Genomic DNA, 22,652 nt, shown 5'->3' with positions numbered 1-22,652 from the left:
TTTCTGTGTGTGTGTGTGTGTGTGTGCGCACTTTGGCATTTTCAAGTATGATAAATGCTACACAATACACAGAACCTCAACATGATATTAAATATGATTAATAGTTTAATATGAAACAGTTTAGAAAATTTGAAACTGTCAACTGGATTTTGTCAGCAATAATACCGGAGCCATATATACTGCAGACAAAGTTGGACCAGTTTTTCTGCAGAGCCATAAAGAGGTTTTAGTTATCCAACAAAACTTAATAGGTGTTAATATACAGCAAGGCATTATTAGCATGGAAATGTACGTTGCTGAAAATGTAGAAGATGAGAAAAGCGATTCCAAACGACAGCTGTAGGTCTGTATGTACATGATCATTCACAGGTAAAGAAACTGTTTTGGTTTGCTTATGGTTGGTTTGGTTATGAGAAGCAGCTGCTGGTAGTTTTTGATATTTTGGTCAGTTCTCAAGTGAAAAAAACTGCTTTATTTTTTTAAATTACAGTTGAGACATATAGCAGATTGTGCTATACTGTAAGTCACGAAAATGTCAACATATCTGGTCTGTATTCAATGTTGTCAGCTTTACACATACATACACAAACTGCTAAATAAACAAACTATTTCTGTGCGCTTATGGTAATTTGTTTACACAGCAACAGTATACTTACATATTTGGCTGATCCCAGGTAGAGGAGCAGGTTATCAGGCGTTGTGGTTTTAACATGAAGGACGATGGTGTTGTACCTCCCTTTCCTGATATCAGGGCGGTAACTACGGAGACAGTCGCCACCCGATGACACTGATACTTTGATCTGGAACGAGGAAGACAAAGAAGAGAAATTAAGTTTTCGCATGAAGAATTTTGCATAACTGCTTTCACCTTTTAGCTTTTTATCCTGTATTTATTATATATGTAGTAACACAGAAGCATTGCAGACCTGGGTTAAAGTTAGCCTGGTGTCTGACTTGCCTGTGTCGTCATAGTGCTGTGAACTTTGCAGTAACATTCAGAAAGTTGCCAATGACATTTTGTATTAGTACGGACAGAGTAAAACTACTGAATCTGAAAAGTGCATATTTGATTTACAGAATATATTTTGGTATAATGTTTTAGATAATTACAAGCACTAAAATTCAAAATTAAACTAAATGATTGTAAAACTGTTTTTAAGGACACAATTGTGCTGTCATACACTTAAACTCCTTTAATAGGATCAGACTGACAGTTACAACTTACTGAGTTGGCTTGTTTCCTGGCTTGGTTGATCAGTTCCTTGATTTGTGAAATGTTTCGCTTCAAATTGTCCTGCAGCTTTTTGATTGGCTGCAGCTTCTCCAACAGCCTATCAGCTTCATCCTCTAAATCCTTCACTTTCGCTCCTGCAGCATGGACTGAGAGTAGAGAGAGATAAAGTACAGTAGTGATACAGAACCGCACAGCAGTTGCTACCATTAACACTAAACAGTATATTATAGCTGAGAGAGCGCAGAGAGCTGGTGTGTAGAGAGGATGACAAAGTGTGGAAAGGATGACAAATAATGGCAGCAGAAGACGTCATTGATATTACTCAAAGGAGGAGAAGAAATATGAAGGAAGAGCAAGAAAGATGGAGAAGGTGCATTAGTGCAGCTAAGCATTCAAAGAAAACCTTTTCTACACTATTTACTGTAATATACTGTAAAGGCTTGAAACTGAAAAAGATGTATATATATATATATATATATTTATAGACAGAAAAAAAAAAAAAAAAAAGAAGAAGTAGTTCCATGCTTTGTGGTGCGCAGAGCTCTCATGCTCCAGCCGGGCAGAGCAGAGCAGAACAGAGGCATTATTAGAAGCCATTGCTGCTTACTGGACAGATATTAAAGATGACCATAAAATGAATGGGTGGTGATCCAATACTCTTGTTGAAATCAGATCATAATGACATTGCTGATATTGATTATGCCAAAAAAACAAAACAACAAAATTATGTTTAATTGTACTCAAGTGATGATTTTAAGGGTTCCTGCTCAATATGGTGCACAGCTATGCCTTTAAATGTAAAGAAACGTGTATTGGTAGGGAATTAACATTACGCTCAGTTTTACTTGGTAAGTACAACATTGTATTGGTACACCACTTACAGTAAACAGTACATATATTGAGGTAAGTGAAATATACATACTGATGGCTGTGGGAATTGAAAAAAGAGAGACAGAGAGAAAAAAACATCAGCTTTGGGTTGAGGTAATCATGACTCACTAATTTATGTGGGTTTGAGAAAATAACTTCATATCTCCAATGAGTCGAGAAATTAAGGTAAAGCAGCCTTATCAGCCTTTTTCAGATTGAGGATTTGACTCACGATGTATTGACATTAAACATACTTAATGAACTAATTATTTCTTTTATTTTCATTGGCACGCCTTTTTTTTCCAAATGGTAAATAAACGTTTTTTCATTCTTATTGACAGAAATTCTCTGGGGGGTCTGTGTTTAATCATTACACTATGTTACTACGTAACCAGCCAAAATTAAAGGCACTTTACTGTTTTTCTCGGGGTCCTGGATCATCTGATTGGCTGCATTCACAGTGTCCTCCAGCTCACTGTAGTTCCTCTGTAGGCCATGGAGTCGCAGATTCAAATCTCCAAGGCGCTCAAGGACATCTATGGCTGTGACATTAGCATCAGCTGCTACAGCCTTTGTGGCTGCTAGCCTAGCTGCTGTGTCTGTCAAAAAAAAAAAAAGAATAATAATAATAAAAAACAGAAACACAAAGATATACAAATTACATACATTAATCAGCGGCATTGCATTAATGGGCCAATAGATGGGTTTTGTGATGCATAGTGCTGCTAATGATATGTTATTAAAAATTAGATATTGTTAAGTCAACATGACATGATGGATATGGTGTTTTAATAAAAATTCATGGTGGAATTTATCAGTGTTTGTTTGGACGGCCTTTAACCTGAGCTGATTCTAATGTTAGATGTGAGATTTAATTTTCAGACAGGTACGCATGTATACACTGATTTGTTGCTTCTGCTTTGTTGTTTGAATAGGAGTTTGATCCAGAGATAAAAAGAAGACAGATCACAGGCCAGATTTTGAGGCAGGAAGTGGCACTGACTCAGAGGTCTGACAACACATACACGAATTGTGCTGCAACTCCACGTGATATGATACTGTAATTCCACTTCAACATTACTTTATACTTTTTCCTTTCACTCAGTTGTTCCAGAATATTTCCTTAATGGATAACTGAAACAGAGCTGCTACTCAATGCTGGAAACATCTAAAACAAATTGGGACCATGATAAGAACAATTTTACTTCTTTTAATTTCCTAAATTTGACATTTTCAATGATATGTAAGGTTTCCAACATTTCACCACAAAAAACTCCATTCATTTATTGTACAATAGCTTCCAAAGCAGAGTATTAAGCAGATTAGCACAAAATTGATATTTAAAAAACTACATATTTTTGTCATCTAATCTAGGCACACCAGGTAGGCAAGGATAAGATTATCCTGCTGACTGTTGTATTAAAGGCAGTGCAGGTGGGTCGCTTCTTTTCATTAAAGCCTTGTCTTTAGTGTCCATCAAGCCCTGCCTCAGAAACGACTGGCTTTGTCCTGTAGGTGTCTGGCCATAAATACCAAACTTGTTTTGATATAATAGGTGTCATAGGTCAATCCATTAGTAGATTTTAGGGGTTAAACTGAAACTGTAAACCCATTACACCAGTGGATAATCACTGCTGAACGTCTTTCCTAACCACATCTGATTGTGTTATCAGGTTGGGTAAATCCTGTGAAAATCAGACTGATAATCTTTTGGTCTCCAGCGATCCGACCCACCTTGACGTTAGGATTACTGTGATTTTGAGCTCACTCACCGGAATTTCAAGTGCAATTTAACATGTGTTGATTTACAATTTGTAGCAGCTACATTTAACTTTTTTCTGCACGTTGATCCAAACGCAACCGTGTGTATCACTTTGGTTCAACCACCTCACTATCACTGCGGCGCATTTCTGTGTGTCTATGTGTATCTGAGTATTGACACGTGTCAAGTTGAGTTTACCAGAGCAACTGACCTCTATCCGTGCACTGATATTGATCCACTCTCTCTTTATCTCTCTCCCACACACACTCTCACTCACTCACTCACTCACTCACTCACTCACTCACTCACACTGTGTTTTCGTGCAGTCATACCGTTGGGGATAGCGTTGAGCGTTGCCATGGTTCCGTTGACAGCTTTGAGCAGGTCTTTGGTTTTGTCTCTCGCTGCTTTAACTCTGCCCTTCAGCCCGGCCACGCTATCTGCATTCTCTAAACAAACACAAAAACACGCACACACACACACACACACAACGTAAATGATGGTGATGGTTTGATTTGAAGCTCGGGCTGCCTGTTAATAAAATCACTTCCCTCACTCTCCTAACAGGGAAATGTGACGGACAGTGAGGCATAGAGACACGGAATAAAGAGTGATGCTGATGACTGATAAACTGGTTCAAGTGAATAAAACTCAATACTGGTTTGTACTGTGTATATGATCATTTCTATTGTTTCTATATGGACTGAAGCTCCTTGTATAACAATAAGTGGCCACCTATATCATCACACTGTCTGTTGCATATACAATATACAGTACACTGGAATATATTGCACACACACTCATGGTTACCTTTGACATCATTTTGCAATTGTTTAGCTTGGTTCAGCAGTCTCTGGCTCTTCTGAAGGGCACCTTGAGCTGCATCCTTTATTGGGACCTCAGGACCTAAAGCCTACACACACACACACACACACACACACACACACACAGACACACACAGAGCAACAGTGAAATGTGTGACTTCAAATGTTTTCACCAAAAATGCTTTCAGAATAATTTAAATCCCAAACATAAATTAAAACTATGTTTTGTGACAGATAAAAAGGTGCAGTAATCTGCATATAATCTTTATATAAGATCAAAGCTTGACTACTTTGCATTGCTAAATGATATTCTAAGAAAGGCATTCAGCAGACTATACTTCTCCTCACATTCATTCTCCACCCTCAACCCTTCTTTCTTTGTTTCTACTCCTCCTTTCACTGTCTTTTTAGCTCTTTCTACTTCTACTCTTTACCTCTTTCTTGCCAAAGGAAGAAAAGAAAAAAGACACAGGTGAAAAATGCAAACGAGGGGAATGAGTCACAAAAAGGGTAAAACATTGGCAGAAAAAAGGACAAGTAAATTGGCACACAGAAAATAATTTAAAAAGAACTGAGAGGCAAATAAACTATTACAGAATAAAGTGGAAAAGAAAATCAAAGATGAGGAATGTAACCAAGACAAACGAGAGGAGAGTGAACAAAAAAAGTGTTAAATAAGGACAAGGGAAAAAAAGAAGGGAAGAAAAAGAATAAATTAAGAAATAAAAGGAGGAAAGAAGAAGGAAACGGGAGATTTCAGGTGTATGTGTGTGTGTGTGGTCATGATAATGAAAGAGGGAGAGGGGAAAAATGAAAGAAGGAGAGAGGACAGAGAAGTGCTTTGATCTCTCAGCCATGACTAATGGAGAGCACAAGCTTACATTACTGTTACTGCATGCAAGACACAAACACACGCACGCACACGCACGCGCACGCACGCACGCACGCACGCACGCACGCACGCACGCACGCACGCACGCACGCACGCACGCACACACACACACACACACACACACACACACACACACACACACACACACACACACACACACACACACCTCTTGTACTGAGAGTACACGTTCTTAGTCTGGATAGCCAGAATGCTTGTGCGTGATATTTACAGTATGAATGTGAGACGTGTATATCACATATAGCATAAGATACGTGTACAACTACATCATAGAGAATGTATTTCTAAACAGGGAAAATGAGACCAATGGATCATAAGATTTTTCTGTCATAATGAATTGTTAATATAGAACAAAATAATGGGATGCTTTAGCAAACCGTGATGGAAGCAGCCATTTAAGAATAGAAGTGTTATTTTGAATTCCGTCGATAGGTGTGTGCATATGTTCGTGTCCTCTTACCAGTGCCAGTGCCTCATTTGCCCTCTGTTTGGCTGCCTTCGCCTCTTTCTCTGCTGCATCGACATTTGCTTTAATGTTACTGTAGGCCTTGAAGGCAGCTGTTGCGTTGAAGGAGAGATTTTTAGCTTCAGCCAAAATACTGTGAGGAGAGGGAGGACAAAAAAATAAAAAATAAAAAGAGAGAAATGGAGGTCAATTTGTTATTTTCCCTTTGATATGTTATTCACATATTTTTTGAAGTAATGCTAACTCGGATTCAGGACACTCCTGTGACAGCAACATTCACAATCATTACCTCACACTGAACTCAGTGATTGCTATGCTGGTTTCTACTTCCGAGATTTATTCTGTTTTGCTTCTCGAGAGGCAATTACAATTATTTTTATAGTTTAATTCTTGTATTTAATTATTTTGTCTCAATCAATCAAACTTTCAGTCTATAAAATGTGATCACACTCTACAAGAGCCCCAAGTGGGGTTTTTTTTCTTGATGAATGGTCCAATTAATTTAGTGCATTGACATGAAAGAAATAAAAAAAAGGCAAATCAAAAATATGATCAACTGATTATAATGGATTAATTACCCGTAAAAAAAACATCTACTAGTTTCAGCCCGATCTAGGCCTCATGTATTTACCTATGTGTGAATATATACAAATGTTGGTAACGTGTTTATCTTTACCCATCCAAAATAGCAGCAGAGTCATTCAGCTGCTTGGCGTGTTCCTCTGCGTCGTGCACGTGATTAGCCAAGCTGTGACTTAAACCAGAGGTGAGGTGACCGACTTTATCACCCAGCTGCTCATGAAGAGGATCCAGCTCTCTCTGCATCTCCTCCAAGTCCTACAGGCAAAAACAAAAACAGAGGCTCTGCTCACTTTGCTTGGGTGCTGTGGAGTGGAGATTGAAAAAAGTACTAACCACTCTTTGTGTTAGTACTAATGGTAATATCCTTAGTTATTTTATGCATTTCACACCAATAAAATTACTTTGAGTTGAACAAAGAAGAAAGCAAAGAGACAAAATCAAAACAGAGAGTCCTCCTCTACTCCTGTCTCCTGATGCCAAAATACACAAAACTGACCTCAGACAGAACAGTGGAGCGGTTTTAAGAGTTGCAGGGGTTCTCGAAAGTTCTACTTGGGTGACTTTAATACCTCTATCTCTTTGTTGATGTTGTCAGAAAGCTGGTTTGCTTCATCCAACAGGCGTTCTCCTTCTCCAAGGACCTCCTGTGCTTCCTGTTTCACTGCACTGACTGCAGAGCGCTTCCTCTGCAAGGAGACAAATCAGGATCAGCAGCTGCGACTAATGATTATTTTAACTACCGATTAATCTGTTGATTATTTTCTCAAATAATCAATTCATCGTTTGGTCTGTTAAATGTCACATAATAAGACATAAGACAAAGAAAAGCAGAAAGTTGTCAAGATTGAGACGCTGGAACAAGGTAACATTTGGTTGATTATTATTTTTCTGCAGATCGACTAACTGATTAATCAACCATTTATTTCAGCTCTCATTAATAAACAACCGCAGTGAGTGCATTTGTGATAGTGAAAAAACATTTCTGGGATGTTGTGTCAGATTTTACGTACAAGATTTCATGTACAAAGCGTCTTCTCTACTGTTTTACACACTGAAAGGATTTGTTGGTGTTGGTGTGCTGCTTTCATGATGTGTTAAATGCATAACGCATACAATGGATACCTGGATGTGAATCATGTAGTGTGTAGGAGAGGTTTTGATCGGTTCAGTGAAGTCAAATCAAAAATGATTCATTGGATCCTATAATAATGACAGAGCAATTATTCAGGGAGTATTATTATCTGTCCACACTAGTTCTAAAAGCCTCTTTATGGTAAAACTGATTTTCAGTTATTAAAACTAATAAACGCAGTTAGAGGACACTAGAGACGTACAATTAGAGATTGATTAAATAACATGTGAATTCAGTGTAATTCCTCTGTGTAGTGTGTGTATTCCACTTTACTGCATAAAGCGTTTCTTTATTGGGCAAAAAAACGCAGGGTCAGGGAGGAACAAAGAAAGACATTAAGAAAAAGAAAGATAAAGAATGTACTGTGTGTGTGTGTGTGTGTGTGTGTGTGTGTGTGTGTGTGTGTGTGTTCACTGCAGGATGCTTCCTCTAGGACACGTATAATAATCTTCCTGATAAATGCTTGTTTTGTTCTGTTAGGAATCTGTGCTGCCTCTGAGCTTACCTTGATGATGAATCACATGCAAAAGGCTTAAAAAGAAAATAATAAGTAGTGTCTGAGAAGCCAAATGTGAACTGTTTGGTGTGATCAAGTTGTTTTTTAAGGATTTTTTTTTTTAGTTTTCAGAGATCGAAACAAAAACTTTTCATAATCTGCAAAGCGAAACGGGCTCAATACCCCCAAAACAGCTGCACACTACAGTTAGCAATTGGCATCATGGCTCTCCATAGCAAAAAGGTAAGACATGCTTCTCTGTTTGCACTTTTAAAAAAAAAACTGTGCACATGTGTGGCTCAGAGAAGTTCATGTGGCTATTTTCATGTACAGGGTTTGGCTTTACAGTTGTCGTGTTCTGTTTTGAACCCGCCTCCCAAGAGGAAAGGGGCTCAATCAATCAGCTTGGTTTGCTACACAGAGACAATCACATTTTTCTGTGTAGATAGTACAGGACAGAGTGAGACTGGGAGAGACAGAAACATCATGGCCTACATGTAGATGCTAATTTTGGAGGTGGGAATGATGAAATACTACAGTATGTGTGAGCAGAAAGATCACGCCGATGTGAAGGATGCATTTCATTTCATTAAGGTAGGGTACGTCACATGTGAGTGTAGCAGCATGACTTAAATTGTTTGGATCAACTAGCTCATAGGCTATGCTTGATTACTTGTTACTGCTTGTGGCCTTTTGTTCAAAACACGTTAATTTACTTTTTAGTTTCACCTCCAAAACTCAGGTGCCGGGCGTAGGTGTAGCTGTAGATCAGAGGAACATAACTGTATTGACAATCAGTGTCCTGGTCTGGTTCTTGTTCTTGTGAATATTTTTACCTACAGAAATGGAATATTTTTTGGGACATGGGTGGAAAAGTACTTTTAGATTCCATGTCTGAATAAGAGAGTAAAATAAAACATAACAGCTAATCCTTTGCTTGTCAGAGTAAAAATCTAACATGTTAGTGTGAATAGTAAATCACTTGAACAGTCTTTAATTGCACTACGAGTGTCTGAGAAAACAGTGACCGTGAGTGTAGAAATAAAGCACATCCAGACATGTAAGCCGCGTCTTACCTCCAGGGCTGTGAGGTTAGCTTGGTTTTGTTCAGCCAGTGAGCCGGCCTGCCTCGTCTTTCCCTGGGCAGAGCGGAGTAGATCCTCGGCCTCCCGGAGCTTCCCCTCATGGTCCGACAGCTTCCCTTTTATCTTGGGAGGCAGATGGGGAAGCATTAAGTTAATGTCATTAATTTAGGAACACCGAAGACAAAAGAGTAAAGATTAGAACCTATAATTACCTCTGCTTTCAGGTCTTCTGTGGCCTGATGGGGGTCGCCAAACAGTCTCTTGACTTTTTGATATAACTCCTCTGCAAGTCTGGAAGGAGAAGAAAGGGGGAGAAACTAGATTATTTACATTTCGGTCATTTAACACTATTCATGGCTGAACAGTGGAATAAGTTAGTATATATGAATGCAACATTTCACAGAGGACAGAAGAGGAGAGCAGAGTTATTGTGATGTGCGACAGAGCCTCCGCTAGTGCAAAGACAATAATCACTCCATATGAGTGAATGTTGAAATGCAAGAATGAAATTGCTGACTTTCTTCTATTGACCCCTCAGGCTGAGTTAGATTAAACTGTAGCAGTGAAAAACATTTTCAAATAACGCCAAACTAATGCATGTGTGTTTGCATGTGATTGGATGAGCAGGTGAAGCAATATGTGCGAATATACACTGCAGCAGAGCATGATGTACAAAGAACAGCAACAGAAGAAGAAGAAAAAAAAAAAACTGGCAGAGAAGGATGACTAAAATCTAACATGAGATTTATCAGTGTGTGCGTCTAATGAAGAAGAATAAAGTATTTAGAGTTCGAGCATGACAAAAAGGAGCTGAAAACAGTCATCAGGCTTTGTTAAACCATAATTCATACTGTTCTCAGCAACTACAGTCCCGTCAGCTAATTAACATGAATGGATTATACTGTATGTAAACATAGATCATTTACATGGGTGATAACTCTGACCACATCGCCCCAAAAGAAAACACTAAGCTACGTACAGGTGGGAGTGATGATGATAAGAGAAGGTAGACTAACATCCTACAGGTGGATGTTTGTGTAGTCTAAATAAACAACAGCAGAAGCAATGCAGCAAAATAATAAGCAGAGGACCGATGGCCTGAGGGATCAGTAAACTTAACACATGGTCGAATAGGTGTGGAGGCCCCCACCCCCCCCACACCTTTCGTCAGTCTGAATTGGATGGGTTAGGGGTTATCATGTCTCACCCCTCTCATTCATGGCAAACTTCCCACCCTGCCTGAATGTGGCTGTTCAAAACAACTTATGAATACTTTGTCCGCTCCATGTTGTACAGACTAGATCTTTGAAAACATAAGCTAGACCTCAAGTGCGGCGGCGTTATGAAAATGGTGGGCTAGACATATGTTGCAGTGAACAGTGTGCCATGTGAATGAAGCGGCAGACTCGAGTTGATTGCCTGAGCGAGCTCGCAAGCTTCCCCTTCATTTGATCCACCCGTCAAGATTTGCAGTGCAGCATTTAGTTCATTGCAAATTTCCTCATTATGCTTTGCTTTGACATCAATTTTTGGAAAGCCTTCTCACTTTGGAAGTATTTAAAACAGTTTAATAATCATGTTTACCATAGTGTCCCTTAATGAGTCTTGTTTTTCACCTTCAGCATTAATTAAGACAACAAGGATCTAGTGTCCTCCAGTTGACATCACTCAGAGGACAAATTCACACAGTTCTGGGGAAATATGCAAGGTAATAATTGGATTTGATGAAACTTTAATGAACCCTGTGGGGAATAACAAGAAGAAAACAGAATATAGCTAAGTAAAAAACTAATGGGAGGGGTGTCTAAGCATTGCCCAGCAGACTATTACAACTTTACAGTACATAGAAATACAGTAAATGAATGAAAAGTCACATTTGCAGCACGTGAGCAAAGTTTTAACTACTGAAATTAAATTAAATCAGGAAATTTATGAAACATTTAACTGTGCCAGTTTTGTTCGTTTTGCTGAAGCATCCCTTCAACTTTTGTAGATGCCTGTGTTTTTCTCTGCAGCTCTGGATGAAATCTCCCCTCAGGGTTCAGTCAAATAATCAACCTCAGACCGACAGACGAGTCATCCAGCGGCAGCCGCAATTTCTCTTTGTCTCTTTATCTCATACTCGCTCTCGCTACAACTCTCTGACCGCCTGTCAGCTGTTCTCCTCTTCCTCTGCGACTTTCCTTCTCGCTGCACGTTCTTTGTATCTTTATGTCTCTCTGTTTTTGCCCCTTTGGTGAAACTTTTAATCAACTCATCGACCTTGTCAACACTTACAACCGAGAGAGACAGAGAGACAGAGGCGGAGAAAGGAGGGATGAAGAGAGCAGATTACTAATTTCATCGAATGCCTTGAGAGAGACAAAGAAAGTGAGAGCAAACAAAGTGAGAAACACTCTGTTAAAACATCAGCAGAAAGTCATGGCTTCAGGATATGTAGCAATCAGATGTCTGAGCAATGGAGGGTGTTTACTCCTGATGTCTCCTCTGTCAACAAAACGAAAGAATGAAAAACGAAAGGAATTAAGGAAAGAAAGAAACGAAGGAGCCAGTGAATTTGCATGATTTAACCAAGCGGCAACCTCTGGGGCTGCAAAATGACCACCTGAGGCTGGCTCCAAAAGTAAGTCACTCCTCACAGACGATGTTAAAATGCCAAAGTTTACAGCAAAAATAAACAGGTTTACAGCCTGGTACAAAAAAAGTGTTTTGGTTTTTATACCTAATTTCCCCCTTCATGACAACTTTACCAGGGATGACTTTTTATATAACTCACTCATTAAATTTTTTTTAAGAGTTACAGTTATGCATAATTCAGGGCATGCCACTTTGAGTAATATGTCAACCAGCAATGATTGGTTTGCCGGAGCTGGAGGGTGGGGTGGGGTGGGGTGGGGTGGGGTGGGGGGGCAACCGCAGTGGTGGTGACAGAGCAAGCTACAGCAGCTCGCAGCCTTTGGAATAAAAATCTAGGAAGCATCTAAGAAAAGTTTCTGATACTCCAGATATAAAAGATTTTCTAAAAAACCCCTCTGTGTTCAGAGGAAGGAATACAGTCTAACAAAGAAAGCAGCTGATCAAGGTGAGGACAAACACGGATGACCACTGGTGTGGCTTTTCCTCGTTGGCGAGCGCTGAAAGAAGAGAAGGGACTGAGGGCAGACATGGATGGCGCCTCACTGCTCTCAGACAGGTTGGTATTTGTAAAATATTTGGAGTGGGCTATGTAGCTGTTGCATTTACTCTCCTCGCATAATGGATTATTGTCTTTAAACCGTGGACATTTCTGTGTAATTACCCTGACTGCCAGAAGGGGGAGACAACAGTTCCACCCTGTCAGTTTAAACTTGTCAACATGTAACAATGTTGCATGCTCAAAATACAGACATTTTTTACAGTTGTTTGTGTTTGTGTGTGTGTGTGTGTGTGTGTGTGTGTGTGTGTTGTGTGTGTGTGTGTGTGTGTGAGAGAGAGAAAGAGTGTACATGTGTGTCCATACTCCATCTCCTCATCAGCGATGCTCTTCTTTCCTCCCAGCTGCCGTTTCCTCATCTCGGCCAGCATGGCCTGGATCTCCTCCTTCATCTCCTGCAGGCTTTTGTCTGGAGCTCCATCTCTCCGCGAGAGAGTCTGGTTCAACTCAGCAGCCTTTGACTGGAGGTCTGGACACACAAGATGCACAGAGAGATTACTGTGAGGATACTACAGGTGGACAGATAATATCATTCGTATCCATCTACTGTGAAGCCTATGGACAGGTGTAGGAATAAATGCTTTCAACTGTCTTTGCTCTAATTTTGCTTTCAGTTTAGTTGCCCTGTTAGTTGCTAATCTGCTGCATTAATTGACTTTTTGGCCACTCGGGTCAGAGGTGAGAAAATTCAAAACAAGCTGAGAGACGCATATTATTGGCTTCTAAAGTTGTTATGGTTTAAATGTTAACGAACAGTTCCAATAGTCAAATACTCACTCTCTGTTTCAGCTCTGCTTTGTTTTTAACCATGTACCATTTAAAAGTGTGCAGCAAGTGAAGGGGACTGAACACTTTCTGGAGCCACTGTGTGTGTGTCTCGTCTCGGTTCCATGGCTCAAACAGAAAGAAACACAAAATCACACCGTTTGATCTTCACTCACGCAGAGTCAGACGCACACACAAACACACACACGATCTGATTCAACACCATTCAAAGCCAGTGATTTTGGCAGACTTCATGTTTGCCCTGCTTTTATCAAATTAAAGGCAGTGAAATCTCAAACCAATCAATGATGAAACTACACTTAAACACTCCAAGGCTCATTTGAGTAATACTCCGACTGCTGGAACTTAATGAGGAGGTAGTGTGTGTGTGTGTGTGTGTGTGTGTGTGTGTGCATGAGCAAAACAGAGGAGGGGAAAGTGTTTGTTGTGCATTTCCATGAAGTACATTTGTACACAACAAACTGTGTGTGTGTTATGTGTCTTCAGTGACGGTGTGTTCCTCTCATTTGAAATGTAAACGTGATATGATTAAAGCAAGTTGAAACTTACATAGTGTGTGTGTTTGTTTGTAGGTGTGTGGGTGGGCCGGTGTGTGTGTGTGTGTGTGTGTGTGTGTGTGTGGTTGTGGCTATGCAGCATTTCCACTAATTTGAAATGTAAACATGATGTGACTAGAGCCAAGAAAGAACTGAAGCCATCATGCTAATGAACAGCTGTACGGTGTGTGTGTGTGTGTGTGCACACGCTGCATTTGTATGTGTGCATGTGTGTGTGTCTATGAATCTGTAAGACTTTGTAAGAGTGCGTGTGTATGTGTGTGCGTGTGTGTGTGTGTGTGTGTGTGTGTGTGTGTGTGTGTGTTTGTGTGTGTGTGTCACAGCCATATAATTACATAGTGGGATTTAAAAGCCAATTAAACACTTAAAACGTGGATGGAATCATATTATGGTATGTAGTAAACAGGGGCACACACACTGAGGAAAGTGTGTACAGTATTTTCTTGCCTCATTATGTGTGTGTGTGTCTGTCGGTGTGTGTGCACATTGTGTATGAATGTGTGCACATCTGCACCAATGTTTGTGTATGTGGTGTGTATATGTGTGTGTGTGTGTGCGTGATATCCACTAATTAAGTCTCTAATTGCTACTCTCAATCATCCAGTGAGCCATGACACACTCTCTCGCTCTCTCACACACGCACACACACACACACACACACACACACACACACACACACACAGACCAATAATCGCACTGTGATTAGGCAGACGGCCAGAGAGCTAGGAGCAACAACAAGAAGAGGACAGTTTCATCACAGCCAGTCACAACGTGTTGGTTTGGTAACTTTCTTTTCATCCCAGAAGTCATAAAAAATTCATAATGGTAATCAAAATAACTAATTATTTGAACTGCACAGTTTTGCATTGAGCGCATTTGTTTTTTTTTCAACATCAGTGTGGAGGAGCGAGAGTTACTTAAAAGTACATTCATAAATGATGAGTCCAATCACTGGATGAAATGGTGGATATAGAGAAATAAAACTCAGAGAGCTGGAGACGAGAACGTCAAGTGAACTGAAAACCTAGACAGTCGGTTAAACAATCTCCACTTGTTAAGGAGTTTTCTGAAGTAGTATATGGTCTTCATCAGCAGACAAAGGTTGCTCAGTTGTCATTGAACTGTAAACGTTCAAACTTTGGTGAGCTCAACTACTATGGCAACTTCTCAGGCAAAAATGGATGTGAAGTCCTAAAAGGACTCAGTAGGATGGAAAGTTTGAACATCCACAGTCTCATGACAACTGAGTAAATGTCATCTACAAATGAAAGCTCCAGAACAAGGTGAGTAAGTTGATCTTGAGCAACAGCAGCAAATAAAGAGGAGCTTGACCAACCCCAGCACAAATGGTCAGGGTGACTTGAAAGGTGACACTCCTGCAAGACTGTGAAAGGAGGCGTGAGCAAAAGAACTGCACAAGTCTTGTCCACTAAGAACATATTAGTTCCCACATGGAGGGACCCTGATGGCCTGGAGACACTGAACAAAGCAGTGAAACCCCCTTTAGACGTCAGTGACACCCTTTTCAGTGGAGCATATGTAAGGGCTGCGGCTGAGAAAAACACATCACAAGCGGGTCACACAGCCGCTGGGGAGGAGACTCTCCAGCTGCACTGGCAAAGAGGATACTGAAGCTGAAGTGAACAACTACCTGCTAGTTATACGTGCAGAGAAAGAGCGAGATAAGCCCTCTGTATGAAGCCACCACTGACAGAGTGAACCATCTGGGCGTACCACAAAGTTGTGACTCAGAGAACGCTTTACACCAGTGGGAACCAAGTATCCTGCTGTAGGACAGCATTAAAAGCCGGAGCAACGGTTAGACATCTAATATATATAGTTGGTAGCAAAACAAAAAGACAGAAGCATAAAGAACTGCAACACAGTGTAAATGGAAAGGAGTTAACACTGCAACAACGCTTTGTAAGTGAGTGAATGACAGTGTGAGACTGTGTCTGCTGGATGTGTAAATGCGTGTGTCTTTTGGCAATTTCAGGTGATAATATTAAAGTTGAGATTAATGTTCGTTTCTGATTCACCCAAGTGGCTCAAAAAGTGATTCAGTGCAGGTTTAAAGAAACATTTCATCATTATTATTGTGCATGCTTTGTCAATGATAATGTAAACTCAACTTATGGAACAAAAATAACTCATGTACACGCAATACTTCAAAATAAATAGGATTTTCTTACAGTCAGTTTTTTTTTTTTAACTATTCCTACCACGCTCCCATCCCTCCCTGTTTCGATACACACCACCCTCCTAGGACAGCAGGCACTGGCAACTTGCTAACCATTTGCACAACAGAGTGAAAACAAACTGAGCCATTGCACCCGATTATCTTGGTGGGTGAGTCTTTATCACTACGGTTAAGTGATGCTGCAGCCTGCTGGATCTGTCTTTATTGTTCAGGCAACACTTTGCCCAAGCAGCTGGCACCGAGTGCTGGCACCTGGCCCATGAGCCATTGTGTTTGAGCTAAGTTTCCATTAGTGAGCTAACAAGGAGGGAGAAAGACGTTTTGGTTGTCTCACCTCCATGATGCCTCCGCTTCAAAAGGTAGGCCTGATAGAAATGATTAAATACAGCCTGCTGTACAACAACGTGTCTGCTTCTTGGGGATTTGGGGCAGAAATACTGAAGCTGGTCTCCATAATAATGATGACATCATTCTTATCATAGTATTTCTTTTGCATCCAATTCAACCAAGTCCTTCTGAAGATGCTAAATCTTAATTTAATTGCTGTTTTTTAATATTTTCTGTCAGTATAATTCATTTCATTACCCTCTTTACTCACCTCCTCATATTCTTATACATCATATTGTCCTCTAACTTAATAACCCACATTTCCCAAAGGGATCCCTTACATTTAATATAATGTAATATTACGCAATGTACTCTAATGACGGGTGAAACGAGAGCGAGAGTAGACGGATAAATCCAGAAAACCCAGTTGGCAGGATATGGAGGCAGTTAAAGGAGGAGAGGTGGTGCTCGTTTCTGCTACCTTTAGCTCCCAGCAGTGTATCCCTGATGAACTGTTCCAGGTCCTCAGCTCGTTTATGAATCCTGTCAGCATCATCTTCAACCTGCTCTCCATCAGCAGACACCTTAGTGGACTACACACACACACACACACACACACACCACACACACACACACACACACACACACACACACACACACACACACAAGCCATAAAATACTAAACAATGTTGAATAAGTGAACATGACTCCTCTGTATTGAAGGAAGGAAAAGGATGCAGGGCTGAGTTCTTAGATGTAAACGAATGACAGACGATGACGGCAATACATTCACGCAATCAATATTATTGTGTGTGTGTGTGCGTGTTCAACATACAGAAACGAGAGATGGATGAATTATTGACAAGAAACACAACCCCACACACATTAACGCACACAAACACAGAGGACCAGAAATACGAGAAATGGATGAATTTTTGACAGACATGACAACACATCCAAGCTCACTCAATTTAACACACCTACTCAGACGAAGAAAGAAAGAGCAGGTAATTATTGTTGTGAATTGACAAGAACAGAAGAACATGCTATATCATTTTAGCTGTTGTGTGTGTGTGTGGGTTTGTGTGCGAGTCTCCGAGTGTGATGGGGTGTGGGTGATAGCATTGCTGTCAACAAATGTCAAAGCCTCAGTCCCTAAAAGGGTGATGCTTCACAGCAAGAATGTGTGTGTTATTTTTCTCCACTTGGCACTTGTGGACCCCCTGCACTCAAGCAGTGTTTTTCTGTTTTGGTTAACTACTCTTAAGGCTCCTACAGACTGCGAGATTTCAGCAATCTTATAAGTTTATTGCAGGCCACATTGTGTGAAATGGATCTAACCAACTTAAGCTTGATGCATGTCGACTGTACAATAGTAACACCTACTGAGAAGAATAAAATGTCATCAGCATGCTATAGCGGTAACAGTCAGAATTTTGATGTAGGACCATCATTTTAAAGTCATGACCAAAGATATCTAAGACATCTTTCATCTGGGACATCCCAGAATCACACAGTGTATACCCGCCATTAGAGACATAACTGACTCTAAAGACTGTAAAGTAAAAACCTACGTTTTCTTTTTATAGATTCTTGCATTCTGTACGAAGGAAATGATATAAAATCCAGATTCTGATCCAGAAGCTCTGTCTTGAAGAGGATCCCTGTGCCAAAATCCAGTTCTTTCATTATTTCAATTATGCTAATTACATGTTGTGTATTCCTAAAAATTAATTTGTACTTGATGAAATTACCACCACTAGCAGGATAATCGTGGTATGGTGCCCACGGGCCCCAATGACATAATGTGTTTGCGATTTTTCACTCTGAAGACCACACACAGTCCATTAACACTGTCTACTGTGGTTTTTATTCTAGCTGCTCAGCTGGTTGACTAATGTGTGTCACAGATTTTTCTTCACTTCATCATCGTGTTGGAAAGAGATTGAATTGGTGTCTGCGATACATTTAAATCAATTAACATACTGCAGAAGTGGTTAACAGTTTTTTGAGCTGCCACTATTGTGCTCCACAGCTTCTTGTAGAAGTGACTAGACTTTTGTCTTTGCTGTTCTTTGTACACAAGTGCCGCCTTAAACTATGATCTCGCTCCGTGCCGCAGTCGACATTTCCTCCGTCTTGTTACGTGACCAAACAGACAGAGAAAGAAGGTCAAGGAAGGATAACACAAGAAAGGAAGGAAGACAGTGACAGAGACTAGAGTCAAGCCAAAGGAAAAACTAAAGTTTTTGTACCCTGCTGTGTAGTTGGTCCATCTCAACAATTAGTGATCCTAGGTTGGAGTCAGCCAGTTGCAGTAATCTCTCCGGAGCCTTCTGAGGCGACAGCATGTGCTGCAGGAGAGAGACAGAGAGATGAAGGAATTACAGGGAGAAATGTCTGACACATTTTGGCCCAGGGCTAGGCTTTTGAACTGCCTGGCTCTACAGCTGGCTCTACAGCAGAAAAGAAGAGGATGAGCAAGCGAGGGCAGGAGGCGAGTAGCAAAGAACAGAAAACTTATCTGATAAATCTCTATATATTGTGATTATGTCACAGTTAACATGGTAATAACATAGTTTAAATGGAACAAAGAACTTATGAAATTATAATATATCCACAGTTTATAACTTCTTTAAATTACATAACACCTTTAACATGTTGTCCATATCTGGCTTTTCCTACTTTTTTTTTTTTACAGTATTTGAAAAGTAATTTTCACAAGGAAGGAAGAACCGTAAACGTATCCGAGTACATCCAAAGAATTTCAAAGAATTGATCATTTGCTAAAGCCCTCCCCAAACAGTGTTTGTTTGAAAAAGTAAACAAGTATGTAAGCAAACCAAATGGATCCAAACAGAGTTAACATCACTTTGCATTAGTTAGAAATTAAATGACAATACCCTCAATTATCAAACCAGTCACACACAGACTCTTTACCTTGAGTTCTTCTGTCATGTTCTCGAAGCGGTACAACATCTGATAAGGTGGTGGGAGGGGTGTGGTCAGAGTGACGTCAGTGATGATGCGATACAGGCGGTCCATATCACTGATCAACAGACCCGAGCACTCGTCATCACAGGCTAGATAAACAAACAAAAACACACACACATCAGACAGTTTGTAATGAGGCCAGCTAAATCTATTTGAGAGGTTGTATGAGTTTGTGTGTGTGTTTGTGTGTGTGTGTGTGTGTGTGTGTGTGTGAGTGTGTGAGAGAGAGAGAGAGACAGTTTGAGTTTTGACTTTGCAGAGAGATATGAGAGGAGGAAAAGGAAATACACACGTATTTTATATATTTAACATGTATTTTAACAACCAGATCTGTGTTTATAAGCTTTGTTTGCAAGTCTAAAAACAAATCAGTGTGTGATCATGGTGACTGCTTGTGTTTTCATGTTTAAGTGACTCTCTGGCATCAGAAAAACAAGGCTCCCGATGCATGAAATTCAGCACAGAGAGGGAAAATCACCTATTATGAGCATGCACTGCAGGCTAAATAACACACACACTAACACACACACTCACTTGGGAATTCACTGAGACACACGCATTCACATTTTGCTGTATCGCGTGTGTGTGAATTTCTTTTCCCTTCTATAACCCGAGGCTGATTTATTGCAGAAATTAAAATTTCTGACAAGGGAAATCAAAGATAAATTAAATTAAATAAAAACTTTCTATCCTATCAATATCAGGAACACACAAATACACCACTGCATTCAGGCAGTCGCATGCTTACACGCAAACACACACATACTGTAAATGGACTGTACATTGTGTGTGGGAATAAATAGCTGCTGTCAGAAGCTATTCAAGAATCCCAGTGATGAAGATTTGATAACACAGTACACCCAGTTTACCCCGTGTTGGATTTCGATAATAACCCACATTAGTGTAAAAAGTGGAGCACTATGTAGCTATTTAGACAATTTTAATTATATTTCAGAATATACCAATATATACACTATACAAATATACACTAATATATACGATATTATACTACAATATAAATTCTAAAATCTTAGCTTTAGACCACATAAAAAAGGATAGTTGACCAACAGAGCAACTTGGCAAAAATTAAACAGCTTTAAAATGGATTTACAGTTGAACATACAACTATTTATCAACTCACACATGCTCTAAACTGCAAATCCACACACGCATGCCAACATACAAGTGCAATAAAACACCCGTACTGTACCTGTGCTCCTCATCTTACAGCTGTTAGCTTTAATCTCTGTACCTAGAGAATAGTTTTGGTGCCAAGCTGCAGGTCGCACACATCCCTCTCGCTTTGTATCAGCTGTTTGACACGACTGCCGCTGTACATGTTGTGTTTTCTATGTCCTTCAAGTCACTTTGCATCACTCCAGCGTTTGTCCAGGTTGTGCTATGGAAACTGTCTTGCTTTATAATTGGAGTATTTAGAGTATGATTTTAGTTAAATCAAATGTTACACAACCTTTGCTGATTGGATATTAGATGTACAGCATCTTGGGTGGCTTAAAACCTGGGTTTTATATCTCATTGTGCAAATAGAATAGAATTATATCAGATATAGAAACTCGACAAGCAGATTTTCAGTGTATTTTACTTTGATTCACCAGGAGAATATTACTGAATTTTGAACATAACGTACCTCTTATATGGATGTGGGCGACATTTAGTAATGCAACCCATGACACATCTACTGAAATGTAACTGTATTCCAAGGCAAATGTTGATATGCAGTCAATGTGAGAGCTACCTACATTTCCTTCATTCAAGACTGCGACTCCCAAAGTGCTCGGTTGTGTCTAATGGGATGGCAGAAAGGGCCGAGCACAGGCAAAACGCGGAGTGCAATCACTCTTCAACAAGTGAACAGCAGTCTGATTGCTCCACTCTGTGTAAACCATCAGGACTTGTGATTATAGTCTGGACGTAGAGGCGACCCGTTTGGTGTCAGGGTGCACTGCAGCACTCGCACTGCCAATTTATGAACACACGCTTTGTGTCTGAACACATAAAGACCTGAGCAAGCAATTTCCTCTCTGACCTGACAGCAGCAATTTCACATCAGCCTCTGTCTTACAACCTTTTCTTCTATATTCTGACTCATGCACCTACACTTACCTCTAGACATGCTAATGGCACAGAATTGGCCCTGCCATTATGGTCATATTAAGTTTAAATTAGCTCCAAATGACATTGAAATTATTTTCTAAATTACTTCAATCTGACTTCTGCCACGATCCCCTGTCTCCCATGGCAACTGGAGAAAGTGGTTTGACTCATTTGCATTTCATTGCCAAAATAAAGTAAAAATCACAACATCAGGTGACAATGCTGCGTGGAGAACAGAAGAGAAAAAAAATAGAGAAGAGAGGCAAGTTCATCAAGTGTGGCACCCCATGTTGGAATGCTGGGCCGCAGCTATGGTTCTGTTGATGTACACTAGTCAAAGAGGCCTTTATACTTATTTCTATTTCAGGTAATTTTCTATTTCAGTTAATACTACTAAGATTCCAAATCTCCAAGAAAACTCGCAGCTTCCTAATGCCTCTAATTCTTTTTTTTTTTTTTTTTTTTTTTAAACTGTAAGCTTCGGATGAGAAGAAAGTGATAGAAAGAGAATAAAAAGTGAGAAAAAGAAAGAGAAAGAAAAGGAGGATGAAGAATAATGATGTGCAAACACTGTGTGTTAGTCTTACAGATGATTCCAGCTGGTCCACACACATGCCTGTCCATGCACTGGTCACACGATTTCCCTGATGCCCCGACCCTGCAACGGCATTGGCCCGTGACAGGGTCACATGGTCCGGGCAACGCCCCCCACAAGGAACACTTACACTCCTCGCAGTGGCTGCCTGGCATCCTTGGGTTACCATGGTAACCAGTGGCACATCTGGACAAGGGGGGGAGGGGGCATAGCAAGAAGGGAAAAGTTAACTACTAATGTTGCTTGCAAGAAAAATTCCTGTTGAAGAACCTAAACATCTGTAATGTCAATAATAATAGCCTTGTGCATTTGTTTCATCATCTGGCCTACATTAAAATATAATCATTTCTAAGCTCATGTTTGTGAAATAATTGTGGGAAGGTTGGGATTTTCTGTATGCCTGACCTCTCACAGTATTTGCCCTCATATCCCTCAGGACAGGCGGTGCAGCGGTAGTCATCAATTCCCTCCGTTACACAGGTAGGACTGAAACTAGACACAGGAAGAGATCTGTCAGAAATTAT

General features: G+C 40.2%; 1 protein-coding gene across 6 annotated transcripts in view; it reads right to left on the bottom strand.

The window, feature by feature from the left end:
- The window catches only part of lama2 (laminin, alpha 2), a 181,029-nt gene that overhangs the window by 28,407 nt on the left and 129,970 nt on the right, over positions 1–22,652 (bottom strand). For 4 of the 6 annotated variants that reach the window (XM_056404736.1, XM_056404734.1, XM_056404735.1 and 1 more), the window contains 16 exons: positions 22,534–22,620; positions 22,121–22,314; positions 19,365–19,507; positions 18,680–18,778; positions 16,906–17,017; positions 12,861–13,023; positions 9,574–9,652; positions 9,353–9,484; positions 7,218–7,334; positions 6,743–6,903; positions 6,061–6,199; positions 4,677–4,779; positions 4,199–4,315; positions 2,521–2,703; positions 1,226–1,380; positions 657–800 (listed from right to left, as the gene is read on the bottom strand). In XM_056404736.1, the coding sequence (XP_056260711.1) occupies positions 657–800; positions 1,226–1,380; positions 2,521–2,703; positions 4,199–4,315; positions 4,677–4,779; positions 6,061–6,199; positions 6,743–6,903; positions 7,218–7,334; positions 9,353–9,484; positions 9,574–9,652; positions 12,861–13,023; positions 16,906–17,017; positions 18,680–18,778; positions 19,365–19,507; positions 22,121–22,314; positions 22,534–22,620 (2,128 nt within the window). The remainder of the gene's footprint in view (positions 1–656; positions 801–1,225; positions 1,381–2,520; positions 2,704–4,198; positions 4,316–4,676; positions 4,780–6,060; positions 6,200–6,742; positions 6,904–7,217; positions 7,335–9,352; positions 9,485–9,573; positions 9,653–12,860; positions 13,024–16,905; positions 17,018–18,679; positions 18,779–19,364; positions 19,508–22,120; positions 22,315–22,533; positions 22,621–22,652) is intronic. The other 2 variants (XM_056404737.1, XM_056404738.1) reach the window with 1 other exon arrangement.

The sequence above is a fragment of the Seriola aureovittata genome, chromosome 19 (genome assembly GCF_021018895.1).
Source record: "Seriola aureovittata isolate HTS-2021-v1 ecotype China chromosome 19, ASM2101889v1, whole genome shotgun sequence".
NCBI classification, from domain to species: domain Eukaryota; kingdom Metazoa; phylum Chordata; class Actinopteri; order Carangiformes; family Carangidae; genus Seriola; species Seriola aureovittata.
Note: the sequence above shows the minus strand (reverse complement) of the source record. Positions and strands in the feature narration are given on the sequence as shown.